Genomic DNA, 16,711 nt, shown 5'->3' with positions numbered 1-16,711 from the left:
AAGGGGGTTGGGAAATCTAACTAACCCAAGGCAACCCTCTTGCTGTGAGCCCATGAAGCTGTGGGGCTGCAGGGATTTCCGCTGCAGTGGACGGATTGGAGTCCCGGGACACGATGAGAGGTTTAAACAATCAAACAGCCTGTAAATTAGATTGATAACTTTAGTTAATTACAAGCACCTGTCATCTGTTTGAGAAATGTCCATGCAAGGGTCTGTGCTTGCAGTGGGGAAATGCCTCGCTTGCCTGGAGTTTATGCGTAAGTACATTTTCAATACAGTATTTGTCTTTTGGGCATGTTTGGACCTTATTCATTTCTACATCTTGCGAAAAAAACTCTGAAATGGTATTGCCATTCATTTAGAATGAATTTTATTCAGTTACTGCTGGAATGTTCAGAGGAAGAGAGGGATATTGGTTGGTGAAATAGGGATAGTGCACAACTCTGGAATAATTATGGATTTATAATTTTTTAAATTCCCAGAAAATATGTTTTTCACAACCCCGCCCCCCCCCCCACACACACACACACACACACTTTCTACGCTCCGGAATCCCTTCATCCGAACCTACAACGTTCCCATCGAACACATCACATAAAGCTGGAAGTGTGTGCGTGCGCGTGAATGCGTGCGCGCACTGCCGTGACCTGCGTTGGTTTGGCAGCACTTTTACATCATTACATCAACCTTGACTAAGTGTTCTAAAAACGGATGTTTCAGTAAACTTACTCCACTTTCTCATCAATAGAGGCTCTGGAGGTTTTTGCTCGTAAGTCACTCCCATTCACAGGAACTGAAAGCGTCTTTGCCAAATAGTGGGCTGCTTACGAAACATTGTAGCCTGCTGCCATGTTTCCTCACTTCAAAATGTTAACACGCTCATACAACCGGATATTGATCCTCTCGCGCTATGGCGCAGTTCATACGCGTTTTCAGTGTTTTAAGCAGGTTTTTGTAACCTGTAGGAGTTCTATTGACGCTTTGTGGTCATTTTTGCTTGAGTAAAAATTTGAATGCAAGGCTTTTTACCTGTAATGGAGGATATTAAAATTGGGATGGTACTTCTTCCACAACTTGTGATTGCAGATGTTGATAAGTGATTTATAAAAAGTGTTAACATTATTATTATTATTATGACTGTATTAGTATAGCACAGCCATATAGATGCTTACAATGACATAAGACAAGCATTTAAAACTAAGTGCGCTAAGCCGATGACATTGTAAACAAATGAATTAAAAAATTACAATCATAATTTAAAAGACCTATGTTTGCCCCCCGGATTTTCTCCGGAAGGTTTTGGAGACCAGCAGCTACATTTGTCACAAGCTGTACACAGAAGATTTTTTTTTAAATGATGTTCCAAACACTGTATGCTGTATTGGATACACCACGCTATTTAAATAACTCGGTGTTATGCCATGCAGATGGAATTTGTCTGGAAGTTATTAGGGTGTGCCATTTGTTTTGGACATACACTTTTGAATGTCCAAATACGCCATATGCAGTCTTTTCATTTGCTTTATAAAAACATGACAGTTGAAAATGGATTACTTATTTTTTCCATGAACACTATTTATGGGTGATAACTGCATGGCAAGGTGTAGCACTTACCTCTGCCATACGAAGTCCAGTTTGGGGGTCACCGAAAATCAAGCAAAAACAGATTGTGTATTTTGGTTCTGTTGTTCTTGAGCTAATTTTTATGCCCCTCTAGGGTTTAACGTCATGGCTCTGGGTTTGGCAAGACCTTCACAGAAATGTTTTGGGATAGAAAGTTGTGTGGACACAAACTGGATGTTTGTCCTGTGTAGAATAAAACAGGATGTCCTCCCTGCCCTGGCGGGAGTTTAGACAAATTTAGTATCCCCGCTGGCTCACATGACAAGCTTTCATTCCTCTAAGTCATGCGATATAGAAGAAATAAGTCAAAGGCAATGGTCTCCTTGTGACCTTGTGGACATGTCTGAGACATGTGGAGTCACTTCCTGTATTTGAACCATTATGGGTGACTGGCATCACTAGCTGGGTCACTGAGGTCATCACTGTCATGAATCTAGACAGTAGGTTTTTAGCCATGTTGAATTCTTTATTCAAGTCCCTCAGTTTGTTAAACAACAAAGAAATTAAGCTTTGGCAAAAAGAGCCCCCCCCCCATGTGTGCATGCACTTCTGTTTTTTTTTTTATGTAAGTTTTTATCAATTGTATATTTGTCATAGGTTTTTGTAAAAGAAAAAGAAAAAAGTATTGTATTTTCAATTTGGTTAAAAAAAATTTTTAGATGTTAGTGTCGTTGCTTTTAGGAATGAAAATATTGGTCTGTTGGCCCGCACTTTGGTCCTGAGTGAAACATCTTGACAGGTCTTTGATGGATTACCATAAATGCTTTTACAGACATGGTTCAAATGTTTTAGAGTGAAAATAAATGATTCTCATTTGTGCTGGGGATCCCCTGGAGGTCCCAGGAGGTCCTATAGGAGTTGAAACCAGCACTCTATTTTGGGAACCACTGGGCCTAGAGGAGCAATAAGTAGCCTACACCACCGTAAAAGGTACAAAGGCAGCTTGTGGAGGGGCTCATCGTTTTAACCACTTCGACTTATAAAAACTACAAAATCTGAATTTGGCGTGTTCAAGTCTTGCTCGGTTTCACCACATTGACGTTTTAACAACCACATCCATCCCTTGTCTTGCAGTATAGCGCGCGCACAGCCGTTGTGGACACACACTGCTCGTGTTGTTGTGGTTCCAGAGATCCACGTGAGCACCGAGCAACGCTTCCTACTGGCTCGCGCGGGACAAGAGGAGACGAAGAGGCTGCGGAGGACTGACACACTGTTACAAAACCAAGAGACGGAACGACGCCAGCTGAAGCTGTCACACACGCGATAAGCTTTTTAGCGTTTTTACCGAGACAGACGGGACGAGGTGTCATTCAAACCTCCGCATGCCCGAGGGTGGCGGTAAGTCGTTAAAACATTTTGGTAGCCTTTTTGTGTCCGAAAGACGCGAAGATGAGGTTTCCTCCCCATTGTTAGTCGTTGCATGGTTGAGGCGAAGTTTTGCATCTTTCAGTAGTTAGCTATATCTTTTTTCTTTTCACTGTTTTCTTAAGCCGCTAATGCATCAACAAGTCTTCTTTTTCAAGCTAAAGGAATTTCTGGGACGTCGTGTTCGTACAATAACATTGGGTTGGAGGATTCTAAGAATTAGCTCCATGTGACTGGCGTGTTTTTCCTAAATGGTTGCTCTGCAGCTGTGTCCAGGCGAAATAACTTGGAGATATTTTGGACTTTTCCATATTCTAAGCCGTTGTCCATGGACTTGAACGTCTCTTTCCCAGTTTACAGCGCATACAGGGCATGAGTAAGGGAATGTCTTTTGTCTGTGGTCATCTATTCACACGTTTGTCATCTTCCAGAGTGTCATACTTTTTTTTGGATTATGTACATCTTAATTTAAATCTGCAACAATTATTCTATGTAACAATTTTGATAATTTGTAAGCAGTTCCTTTGTCATGCAAAAATGGCCAAAACACCCAAATTCCAGCTTCTCCAATGTGAGGATTTGCATCTTTTCTGTTTTATACAGCCTTAATTGAATTTATGACTTTTTTTTCATGTTTGCTTTCTTACAATAATCTGACATTATAGATTTAAGCAAGAAAGTAATCAGTAATGTAAATAATCAGAATTTGCAGCCCTATCTTAAATTGAAGCCAAACTTGTTGAATGTTATCTTTACCTGCAATTGATTTAAAAAAAAAGTATAAATTGAGTTTACAGTTGGAAAAGGGAAAACAGGGAATTGTTATGTATGAACATGGAAAAACTGTGTCGACAGTTAGGTACTGTAGTAGAGGAATGAGGCAGGGTGAGATAACGTGCACATGTCTGATGTCTCCACACCCAGCCAGTTGAGTCTTTTGTCTCCTGCTTAAATTCATAATGGCATAATTGACTTCAAACTGGTTTCTATTTCACCTTGTGCTGCAATGCAAGCCAAGTGCACACACTGATTGTTTGTCAGTATTGACGAATTTAAGGTTTTGTCTTTACAAGACATTGCCAGGTTTTAAATGAACTACTTGAATAATACAATTAAAAAAAAAAAACTTTCATAGGAATGAACTGCTTTGATTGTGCAGGGGAAGTGGCGGTTACCTCTTTGTTCTTGCAGTTACCCAGTGTGATCTGTAAGAACACATAGTGTTACATAACTGTGAGCAGTGCTTTTCATGTGAAATGTAGACACATACCAGTACGGGCGGGATCAAGAGGAACACCTTTTTGAAAAGAAAAAAAAAATTTGACTGACTCCAGACTTAAAGCCAAAAAAGTGAAGTTATAAAACACATCTCATGACAAGGTTTAGCGTATGTTTAAGTAACCTCAACCATTTGGTCAGAGGGAAGTAGTCCATATTTGCTGTAGCAGGAGATATGAAAGATATAGATTCCAGAATCATTTTTTTCTTGTGAGTGAATCATAGTTTCTTTCTAGACTCCAGGGTTTTTCCTGCATAGAGGCATTTTTTTGTGCCCCCAAAGAGGTTAGACAGCCCAAAACGAAAATCACAAGTGCCTGAACTTCTTTGACTTCCAGCAGTCAACTCCCTTCTCTCTGATATATGGCTTCAGTAAAAAGTTTAGATATAAACCTGTTGAAAATTCCTCATACTCGCGGTAAAATGTTGTCCAACTCTATGTTTTGATGCAGTTGATCCTTTTCCATTTGGAATTTTGTAATGTATCAGTATGCAAGAAATATGTCTTTAATGCTCAGAATTTCCTGGGGAGAGACTCCCAGACCGTACACTCAATACATTCCCCCCCCCCATGGGTTCTTTGAGCCAGGAAAAACACTGGACTCATGTTCAAGGATAACAAGAAATGAATCAAAGAGTAGACATCAGTTCTCCTCTGACAGTTGTCTCAATGGATCATGCAGCACAGCCAGATGCTTCTAATGCATTGACTAAGACTCAGTTTACTTTTTTAATTGAAAAAATAGTTCTCTTTAGTGCTCAGTCCTCTCTTCACCAGTGTGAAAAAAACAAAGGGGTGATGTTTAGGCATGTTCTGTGGGTGTTTGCCAAAATGGATTCTGGGAAAAATACTGTAGTGACTCACAGATAAAACTTAATCATAATGAATAATCAAGCACAATCACTCTTGAATTTACAAATATGTAATTGTAAAAGTACGGAAAAGATTTTGTTGCATTCAAGAAATGGTGCAACATAATGTTTGTGTGAGTGTGTTTTAGGCTGAACATGTTTCAGTAGGACAGTGGAATGCTTGAGCCGCAGAATGAGCACATGCAGTACAAGGCACTTATGCCCATCTGTGTGGGCAACATGCTCTCTTGCATAGCCTTCGTATTGTCAGCCTCTGGTCAATAAAGACGTCCATTGAGAAAGGTCACGTGACAACATCACGAGGGAGTGGGGAAGAATTTCAATGTCACGAAAATAACAAAAAAAGGGAGAAAGTGGTTTGGTCAGTTCAGAATTTCTGCAGGTCTTGCTGGCTACAACGGGGGTTTGAAATTAAAAGAGGGATACAGATGTCTGTTAAATTTAATGAGCAGTTATAAATAACACCTTGCATGTTGTTAGACTTGTATTCCTCCTAACCCGTTTGCTGAGTTAACGCCCTTTAACCAGATCAAAAACAGACTAAATGACTCACTTGTTGTTATACCTATACTTGTCACTAAATCAACACAGAAAGGTATCAAAGGGGGAACTCTGTTTATAGGTAAGAGTACAAATGTATTTGTGGGGAAGAAAAGTTGTATTGTACAAGTGTTGTATTGTTGTAAATGTTTTGTGGCTCCAGAAGAAGCTGTGTAGTGTCATAAATTGGAAAGAAATCTCTGGTTGGAAAGAATTTTTACCAGACCTGTTACCAGTTCCTCCTCTCTGCTTGAGGCTAGCCTTTACCTCGAGGATTCATTAGCCGCTACTAGCACAAAACACCCAAATCTCTGGCCTGTCAGTGATTGAGTTGCATTATGGGTAACCTAGGCGCCAGGTTTTGACAACAAATAGTAATTAAAAAGTAGATATCTCCCTACTACATTGATTTCTTTTTATGTATTATTTTTTATTTTTTTTATTTTTTTTAATCTTATTTTTAAAACTGTTCAATGTATTAGGTAGAGGTGGGGAAAAAAATTGATACAGCATAGTATTGTGATATTTTCAGTGGCAATATTGTATCGATATACAGGTGCCAAGTATTGATCTTTTATTGAAGTTGGAAAAACTTTTTGACTGCAATATATTCACGTTTAGAAAGTCAAAACAGTTACTGTGTAAGAAAATTAGTGTGAAGTAGAGTATGTCCAGGGATTGGACAGTTATAGTTTCATCTTCTTAGCTCATGGATCGCAGCAACGTCAGAATAAAGGTAAACAATGTCTGTCATAACAGAGCTGAAATCGTGCTGAACGTAACACACTGTGTTTTTATAAAAGCTTTGCTAAGACTTTACAGCCAGCTAAACTTCAAGAACAAATAGTTGTTAAATTATCTCTCCAAACACAACACCTTTTTGTTTTACTTGGACAAATATAATTTCTTAAATTCTCCATGAAACGGCAGTCAACAAAAGAGAATATTATCTTTTTGATATACTATACTAGATATACTAAACAAATAGCTCTGATCCCGGCCAAGTAGTGGGGGGTGAAGAGGAGTCTGTTTTTGGACGATGCATGCTTGTCTGATGCTTCACGTCAGCACTGCAACATCTTGAGTTTTGTAAATTCGTCGGGACTTCTATATAGAGTTTATATACAGTGGTGCTAATAAGTTTATGAACCCATGCAAAAGTTGACTTAAAAGAGGAGTAAATAAAATAAAATTGAGCTTAATGCTTTAATTTTAAAAAGTAGGATAAATCCAACCTTTAATAATGTTAATAAATAACGTATTGTAAATAAATAAATACATGTTCTTCCTTTTTAAAATATGGGGGGTGTAAGTACTGTATACACACCCCTATGGTAAATTACCAAAGAGGCAGTCAGAATTTTATTTTTAAAGGCCGGTTATTTCATGGATCCAGGATACTATGCATCCTGATAAAGCTCCCTTGGCCTTTGGAATTAAAATAACCCCACATCATCACGTACCCTTCACCATACCAAAAGATTGGCATGGGGTACTTTCTATAAAATCATCTCTCAATGCATATCAAACCAGCTATTAGGTTAACTGAAATAAAACCTGCCAATCTCTAGATACTAATATATGCCCCCTGTATTTTAAGGAAGAACATTTATTTATTTACAATACAGTATTCATTCACAAAGGGAACTGGTGTCCTTAAAGGTTGGATTTGTCCTGTTAAATCTCTCTAATTAAGGCATTAAGATCAATTTCCCATTTTAGCGTGTGGGTGTGGGGGTGGGTGTGGGTGTGGGGGTGGGTGGGTGTGGGTGTGTGTGCGCTGTGCGTGCTGTGTGCTGCTCAGGTGTTATCCAGCCGTGATGAATGTAGAATTTGTCCCAGTGTGCTTGCATGTCAGTACTTGGAGTATTTGAGCGTTTTCTCTGTGGACCAATACTGGTTGTGAGAGTGTGTAAGCAGCCTCATTTCCATCCAGTGCAGCGTGTAACAGTCATCCTTTGGTCCCTGTACTCTCAAGGCTTTAGCCTCCACAATGCCCACTTTTTCACAGTTACCAGGCCGGGGCCTGCAGCTGGGTTGCTGTAAGCGGCAACCTCCTCTTGTTGCTCCCACATTGCAAAAGAGGAACCCCTCAGGTATGAGCTGTAATGAAAGGAGAAATGCCTGTCTGGTCATATTTTAGTTCATGTTCATTTTTATAATGCATTTGTGTCTCATCCATACTAAATTTTTATGCGTATGCTATCAATATTTGTTTTTTGGTTTTGAATGTAAAATTAAGTCATTGAAGAATTGTTAACAAAATATATGCAAAACTGGACATTTTACAGTGGATAATGAAATTGTCAATGTGCTCTGGTGGACAAACTAATGTCCTAAAATTTCCTAGAACCAGATACTGTCGAGGTACAACTTGTCTGTAAAGTTGAAAACGTGTTATAAGAAACCTTGCTAAAGTTACCTGATGACAATCCCCTTCTGTTGACTGAGAAGGAATGTACCACGTGCATTATTACATGCTTGCCTTCAGTCACAGGCCGCTGCGATGTGACAATGCCAGACATTCTTCAAATTGATGTCTGGGTACGTCTCAAGAGCTACGACAATAACAATATCTGCTCCAGTCAACAAAGATACAACACTTTGTCATATAAACTTTAATGCGGATACAAGATTTGCCTCGTGACAATCATTACAAAGATTAACCTATGAAGAAATCCAGTATGTTGCAGCTGTGCCTGTGTATGTGTGTTCTTGCCAGTAGGCCAGGTAGTGACATAAGTCTACAGTAGACCTCTAATCTAGAAAATTACTGTTTGGGTGGGGGGGAATGTAATCAAATACAATCGAATGTAGCGTGCTATTCTTTCTTTTTGTTTTGCATTTTTTGAAAAAAATGAATCCTTTTCCCAGAATCAATATATTTTTTTATTTTTTTTAAACCTATAATTTTCCTAAAGATTTACTGTTTATATGGTACAGCTGGCAGCAAAACAGAGCTAAAGTAGAAAATCCATCCATCTTCGTCCGCTTATCCGGTATTGGGTGACGGAGGGACCAGCTCCAGCAGGGGACCCCACTTCCCTTTCCTGAGCCACATTAACCAGCTCTGACTGGGAGATCCCGAGGCGTTCCCAGGCCAGGTTGGAGATATACTCCCTCCACCTAGTCCTGGGCCTTCCCTGAGGCCTCCTCTCAGCTGGATGTGCCTGAAGCATCCTTTACCAGATGCCCAAACAAACCTCAATTGGCCACCAAAACTGACCGGTAGATCAAGAACTTTGCCTTCTGGCTCAGCTCTCTTTTCGTCACAAAGGTGCAAATACATCGAATCTAATACCGCACCTGCTGCACCGATTCTTCCACCGCCCTATTACCTCCTCAGTTGAGGTCACCAGTGTCCCATCCTTACTTTACACAGCTTGGATGGTTCCCTGCTACCCCCTCCTGAGTTGGCGAACGGTTTTCCAGAAGCACCTTGGTGCCAACCAAAAGTCCTTCTCCAAACTTCTTCCACACCCACTGCTTTGCCTCTTTCACGGTAGAGGCGGCAGCCCTTCGGGCCCTTCAGTACCTTGCAAATGCCTCCGGACTCCTCTGGGATAACATTTCCTGGAAAGACTCCTTCAGTCGGACGGCTTCCCTGACCACCTGTGTCCACCAGGGTGTTCATGGGTTACTGCCCCTTGAGGCACCTAAGACCGCAGCTCTCTGCCGCAGGTTCAACAATGGAAACTTTGAATATTGTCCACTCAGGATTAATGCCCCCACCCTCCACAGGAATGCACAAAAAGCTCCGTTGTGTGAGTTGAAAGTCTGTCACACAGGGGTCTCCTCCAGATGTGCCCAATTAACCCGCACTACCCATTTGGGCTTACCAGGTCCGTCCAGAGTCTTCCCCCACCCCCTGACCCAACTCACCACCAGCTGGTGATTGGTTGACAGCTCCGCCCCTCTCCTCACCTGATTGTCCAAAACATACGGCCTCAGATCAAATTAAACGATTAGAAAATCGATCATTACCTTCGGTCTAGGGTGCTCTGGTACCAAGTACACTTATGAGCATCCCTATGTTCGAACATGGTGTTTGTCATAGACCGTCCATAACTAGCACCGAAGTCCAACAACAGAATCGCGCCTCTCCATGTATCTCCGTCATTGTCCACGTGCACGTGGAAGTCCCCCAGCACAACTATGGAGTCCCACACTGGAGCCCCATACAGGACTCTATTCAAGGTCTCCAAGAAGGCCGAATACTGTTGTTTGGTGCATATACTCAAACAACAGTCAGAGCTTCCCCCCCGCCACAACCCGCAGGCCTAGAGAGGCGACCCTCTCATCCACCGGGGTAAACGTAGCTGCGCTTAGCCGGGGGCTTGTGCCATGGGAGACCCTACCAGGAGCACAAAGCTCCAGACAACACATCCCTCAGGTTCATAGGGACACACAAACCTCTCCACCCCGATGAGGGGATGGTGTATTAGTCAACTTTTGATTTTGTTAAAAAAGGAAAAGAAAATCCCAGTACTCAAACCTGTTGAATCCCAATACTTCTACAATAGCATAATAAATGAAAATTGCAACACAAATGGATTCCTCACCCATGTATTGTGAAAGAATCGAGTCAGAACAAAAGCCTATCGTCCCAGCCCTATCTGTTGAAATCTCATGTATGTTTGTTTTAAATCTCTGCAGTGTTTCCAGTGTGGAGGGGGATTGGGGTCAGTAGTGGCGTCGGAGGAGGGTGGAGCCAAGGCTGGGGACGCTCCTTACGATGGGAGCCTGCCAGTCCGGGACAAGGGGCCTGGATCCCGGTATTTGACTACCCTGTTTGGGGTGTCCTCTGTCGTGGGGGACATGCCAGGCTCAGGGAGGTTTGTCAGAGAGGGAGGAGTGCCATCAGACTGCCCACAGACATGCTCAGTATCAAACTTCCCCAGCTCTTTGACATCAATCAGGTCCCCAAGGTAAGAAAGGTTTACAAGATACTGCAGTTTGTTTTATCCTGCTATTACATAGAAGAGGGGGGAACTGGTCTGGCATTGGCTCACACAAGGTGGTGCTGTGAGCTTAAAAAATAATAGTAGTAGTGTATCAGGAAAGTTTGATTGATATCTTGTAAATACTGTATACTGTAAAAAAAGCAATAGTCGTAGAAAAAAAAACTTGATACCTGCACATCCTATTATTTATTTTTTTGACTATATAGGACAGCTTAGACTTGAAAGGGGAGAGAGAAGGGGAATGACATTCAGCAATGGGCTGCAAGTTGGATCCAAACCCGCGGCCGCTGCGTTGAGGACTGAGCCTTTGCATATTGCATATACTGCATATTTATGAGATGAAACAATGCTTCACTAGGAGAGGTTTGTGGTAGCTGATTGTGGCGGGAGCGCTGTTAAAGCATTCAAGCATCTGTGTTGGCAGGTGTCCACCCTGCTGTAGGGACGTTATCTATGTGATAAACAGTCCTTGTTGTAGTGGTTTTACATCACACTTTCCAAGGAACAGTTTCAGTGTTAAGTACTAAAATAGGTGGCCTTGATTTTTTTTTTATTATTATTATTATTTTTTTTTTTATAGAGTTTAAATATTTGAGGTTCTAGAAGTTACTTTCCAAACACACTGTTTTTTTTGTGTAAAATACATCTGTTTCCATTTGCTAGATCGAGTATTATCCCTGGAGAGACCGACTGCACTATCAGGCACCAACAGCAAATACAAAAGCTTATCTAAAGTCAGTATAGGTTGAACAACATATGTGATGTAGGAATGGTGAATAAAAAAACTATTATCAATAGAGCTCTGTTACCCTGATTCACCATGGCAATGGGTAAATTAAGAGAGTCACCATTATTAACCCAATGAACTGAGATTTTAATGCACGTACAGTGCACATTCATCTTAAAAAAAACTTATTTGCATTGGACTTGTTTATTTAGGAATATCCCCCCCTCTAATTTATTTTCTTGTTAAATGTTTGAAGTATTTAAATAAAACAATACATGGTGGACATTTTAGACATGTTACCTGTGACGATGGGCTGCAAGTAGACCTTGCTTAATTTTAAATGCTCTCAAGCCCAAAAGGCTAGAAACCACTTAACTGAAATATTAATTATGAGTGCAGAAAATGTGTTTAATGCTGAAAAAATCTCCAATAAATATGTCATAAATTCTAGGTAAGGTCCAGCGAGGAGTGAATATCTCCCCACAGGAATCGGCAGACTTTTGTGCAGTGTAATTGCTGTCTGATTGGTCCTCAGGTGTTCAGGGAGGAGAGCATCATCTCTGGATACCGTCACCCACGGAGCTCAGCGCTGGACTGCGTCCTCAGCAGCTTCCAGATGAACAACGAGACTATCAACATCTGGACCCACTTCTTGCCAACGTGGTGCGTGCAACAGCGTGTAACATGGCATTTGTCACATTTAATATGTCTATATCATTCGGTGCGTTAGCATTAGGGCCGGGTACCGAATTCAATACTTTTTAGAAACTAAACGATTGATTCTAAAAATTCAGTATCAAAAAATGCCTCCTCATTTAATACCTAATTTCAATTCATCTACATGGAGGCCAGGGGGCTGCTGCCCCCTAACTTTGGTGTTCAAAAAACTGTGCTTGTAAAAAAAAACCTGCCACTATGCCCACAAGCTTCTTTGAAACAAACAATTAATTCATATTAATTAATAATAAATAATAACTGTAGATGTAATCTTAGCCCCCTGCCCCTTAAATACTTTGCTACGGAAATGGAAACCTACACTGTACATTTACTGCCACTTAATAAGTAAATTGCTGATGACTCTGCTCTGATAGCCGACAGCTGTCAGCTCAGAGTGCATTCGCCGTCTCTCACTCTCTCATGTTGCCTACACACAAAGCACTGAGCTACTCCTTAAAGGAGCTTCCCCAGTCTTGTAACACAAGGAGAACTTGCCGGAGCTTCTTGTATTTGGTCTGAAAGTCCGAACCATCCAAAAAAATGCTTTCACACTATAAACGAACTGGACCATGGTTCAGTTTGGTGCGGACCGAGACCATGTCTTATTTACCATTTACAAATGCTACATATTCACATGTACTCACATTTTCACACAAAAAAAGATATGGAAGGGTTTTTATTAAGATGATGTTGTGCCTGAGACCAATTCAAGAGTCCAACGGACTGTAAAATGAACACGGTCTCTTTCCAGCTGTAAAAACATGATGAAGTTTGTAAGGATCAGTAGAAGTATGAAGATCTTTGTTAAGTATTTGAGATGTAATCCCTTTAATTCTTTGTAGCACTGGAAGAAAAATAAACAGGTGGCTAAAACATACTGTGAAGATCTTTAGGAAGGTGGGAAAAAGTTGAGGCAGGATCCCCAGAAATATGATAAGCCGCCAGAGTCCAAATAAACAGGAGACTGAGACAAATCCAGGATGTCCAATAAGTCCAAGTACAACAGCCTTGAAAAGTGTAGGAAAGTAGAAGTCAGATGGAAGCAGTTTTGAGCAAAGTTGATGATTGTATATATGCTGAAATAAGATTGGTGCTTTGCAGGTACTTCCTGTGGCGTTTCTGTGTCCTGTGCTCCACTATGAACTTCCTGACCGACAGCTACACCTGGCCCCTTCTGGTGTACATGCTGCTCGTCTGCGTTTACCCCTTCACATCCAGCTGTGCACACACCTTCAGCACCATGTCCCCAGAGTCTCGTCACATCTGCTACTTCTTTGATTACGGAGCGCTCAGCCTCTACAGTCTGGGTAAGACTTCAGATTTCCACACGGTGGTGGAATCTTGAAAATATAAGGTTTGGTACAGATGTGTATTTTTTTTTCTTCTGGAGAGCTTAGAGAGGTGAATGAGTGATTGTAATTAGCATTTCTTTCTCCATTTTTCCCTTTGCTACATATTACTTTGTGTCACAAATGCCTTTTCCCCCCTGTAGACTGTGGTTGTCTGCATTTACAGTATGTCTTAAGGCATAAAGTCCATGTATAAACCATATCTCATCATTAAAAATATGTATATTTTGTTATAAATATGTAAAAACTGAAAACACACACACAGCCAAATTTAGGTTACAATTACCACAGATTTCCACACTCATCCTGTCTCTTTCTATTGGAGAGAGAGAGAGAGAGAGCTGATAATGAATAATGCATTCAGAATTTTCTTATTATGGGGGGGGGGGGGGGGATACTTAGGAACATTTTGTGGTAGCTTCAGCCCCCTTAAAGTAGGCCTAACAATGTCCCTGCTGACAAGTAAAAATCTCCAACTCGTCTGTCAATTCACAATGTGTCTATTATTATCTATGTCAGACCATCCTAAGAATTTGTCTTTAAGGGTGTGTTCATGATCCCTGCAGCATGTATAAAATTAACCAAGGGCCTTTTCAGTTCTCTTTAACAAATGGTGTGGTCCCCTACAGACTGATTCTTAATCTAGCACAAAGCCTCTTAGTGCCAAGGTTTACCCAGTTTAAAATGTTCAGAAGTCTGTTTAAGGGATAAGAGCTGCAAGAGGGTTTTCTCATTGCAGGACAAAACATGATAGGACAATCTTTATAGTCAGAGGCTTTACAGCTGAGTATACAACAGATGCTCTCTAGGAAAGAAGGTGACATTTACACTGTGCTTCTTTTTGATAGCAAGTCTTCAAATATTTCAGTCCACTGAAAAGCTTTCAGGTGGGCAGATTATTACTTGGTAAATGTGAAATCACACACACTAGTCATATTAAATCATTTTAAACGCAAAGAAAGTAAAAGGCCATAATGTGAACAATTTGAAATGTTCCTACTATGGCATCTCTGAGTTGATGTGTCAGAAAACACACTGTAGCAGACATACTGCACCATTTCATATGGTCTCTGTTACCAGAATGAAATCTATAATTTGTGGTTTTAATACTCAAATGGGCAAGTGTTAGTATTTATATTTGCATAACATGCTTTTTGAAAATTTCAATTTACTAAGATACAATGCTTAATTTCCCTACATTCCATTCAATTTTTTTAGGGAATGTTCTGCTCTGTGTAGGTTTGTGTAACATTATTGTGCTGCCTTCTTACAGATTGAGAGCTCAAAATAATCTCCTGTTTTCATTTGTTATGAATGTGTTAAAACGCCCATTATTATTTGTACATTACAAATATACAATTATTATAAAATATATATACTGTATATAACATACAGTACTCTTACCTACATACTGTATACTCAATCGTACAGTAAACAACAGCTCGTGCAGGAGAGGTAGAATGCTAAACGTTTATACAAAAACCTCTCTTTGAATGTCATTAACCTCTCAGGTCAAATCAAGTAACTTTTTTTTGATGTCCTGTGTTTGTGACCAGGTTGTGCCTTAAGCTATGGAAACTACGTCATTCCAGACTGCTGGGTGAACAGCTGGTTCCATCAACACTTTGTCCTCATTGCCATTGGAAACACACTGTTCTGTACCAGTCTCTCCTGCTATTCCAGGTAAGAGACCGCTGTGAACATCCCCTTTGCCTCTGGCCGAGAATCTACACTTCATTTTTCAATAGTTAAGCTTTGCACTGTTACGACCTTGTGGGAATCTTGCTTTCTGGAGTTTAGGGAGAACCCAGTAAAGGTTCTTAATGGGTTAGCAACAGATTTGGATGTATATAAAAGTTATTTTCTATGCCCGGAAGGATTTAGTTTTTCCTCTCAGACTTGTTTTGCTAGGATTAAAACTTTGCTGAAACAGCATTTACGCCGTCATGTGACCCTTCAATTCTCCACTGAAACCCGGACAAATGAAATTCCTTTAGGCTCAGCAGCTCTTAAAGACACAATGACCTATTGCAACTATTCCTTGAGTATGTTTCTGACATTATCAACTGATTGGCAGTAAACTGATGTATCAGTCTGACCTCAACTGGTGCACTTTAAAATGCACTTATATCTTATAGTAGATTCATCTGAAGAAAATGTTTTGTCCTTTAAATTAATATTGTTTTGAAAGTATAACACTAATGTGTAATTGATTAATGCTCTGGTCTGGTCCTGCACTGTTAAGTGATGTATAAGTGATGTAGTATGTCTTTTATGAGGCAAATACTGGTTTCACTTATGTGGAACTCAGCCAATATCCACTGCAACGTCCAACACTAAGGTCGGCGAGTAATGTGGAAAAAGGGTCTTAAAGTGTAAATGCTACTGTTTTTTTCAACCTATGTTTTTGTCTCTAAGTGACTGATGGGAACAACAAACTTTGACATTGGTCCGGTATTAAGCAAGGACACTGCAGTCGGCAGTGGCGAAACAAGCTACAAGCTTTTTTTCATCCAAAACTGTGTGATGGTTGAAAAAGTGGAAAGACAAGCCAAAACAGATTATAATAGTTATATTGTGTTTCTGTTGACTTTGAAGGAAGTGTATTTTACAATGCTAAAATTAGTTTTTATTTACATGGAGTCTGGTGGGCTTAGCAAATGCAATTCCGCGAATGTTTTTATGTGTAAAAGATCTTACTCTTTAACAGAAATGTCGACCTCCTTTTAAACCCTTTCCATAATGTTGTCAGACGCTTACAATATTAATCTGAGCCTGTCAGTGGCAAAACAAGCACTTTTGTGAAGGTAAATACAAGATAGACAAATTGCTATTGTTACATTGTAGCTTGTTTTGCTCATGCCGACTGCAGCGATATTGCTTAAAACTGGACCAATGTCAAAGATCGTTGTTCCCATCAGTCACTTAGGAAAATAGGGTCCAGGTTGAAAAAACAGTAGTTACACTTTAAGCTTGAACAGCAATTGTGATTACATGATATCCACTGCAGGACATACTGAGACAGGAAAACTAACTTGTATGAGAAATATTGTCCGACTAATGCAGGCTTTTTAAGGCCAATAATGAAATCAATGTTTGTTTGTTTTTTTCTTAGTTTTATTTTTTTGTTCCCTTTTTATAGATAGATAGATAGATAGATAGACAGTGGACAGATGTGAAAGGGGGAGAGAGATGGGGGATGACACGCAGCAAAGGGCCGCAGGCTGGATTCAATCCCGGGCCGCTGCAGGACTCAGCCAACATGGGGCGAG

General features: G+C 40.4%; 1 protein-coding gene across 2 annotated transcripts in view; it reads left to right on the top strand.

The window, feature by feature from the left end:
* The first annotated feature begins 8 nt into the window (after positions 1-8).
* Positions 9-16,711, top strand: part of paqr6 (progestin and adipoQ receptor family member VI) — a 22,682-nt gene continuing 5,979 nt past the window's right edge. Inside the window, exons 1-5 of one of the 2 annotated variants that reach the window (XM_032518512.1) lie at positions 9-257; positions 10,339-10,610; positions 11,909-12,036; positions 13,192-13,397; positions 14,996-15,122. In XM_032518512.1, coding sequence (XP_032374403.1) covers positions 197-257; positions 10,339-10,610; positions 11,909-12,036; positions 13,192-13,397; positions 14,996-15,122 — 794 coding nt within the window. In that variant the 5' untranslated portion in view covers positions 9-196. Of the gene's footprint in view, positions 258-2,700; positions 2,965-10,338; positions 10,611-11,908; positions 12,037-13,191; positions 13,398-14,995; positions 15,123-16,711 lie in introns of those variants that run through there. The other variant, XM_032518513.1, reaches the window with a different exon arrangement.

This window comes from Etheostoma spectabile, chromosome 6, assembly GCF_008692095.1.
Source record: "Etheostoma spectabile isolate EspeVRDwgs_2016 chromosome 6, UIUC_Espe_1.0, whole genome shotgun sequence".
Classification (NCBI taxonomy): Eukaryota; Metazoa; Chordata; class Actinopteri; order Perciformes; family Percidae; genus Etheostoma; species Etheostoma spectabile.
This window is presented reverse-complemented; position numbering and strand designations above follow the sequence as displayed.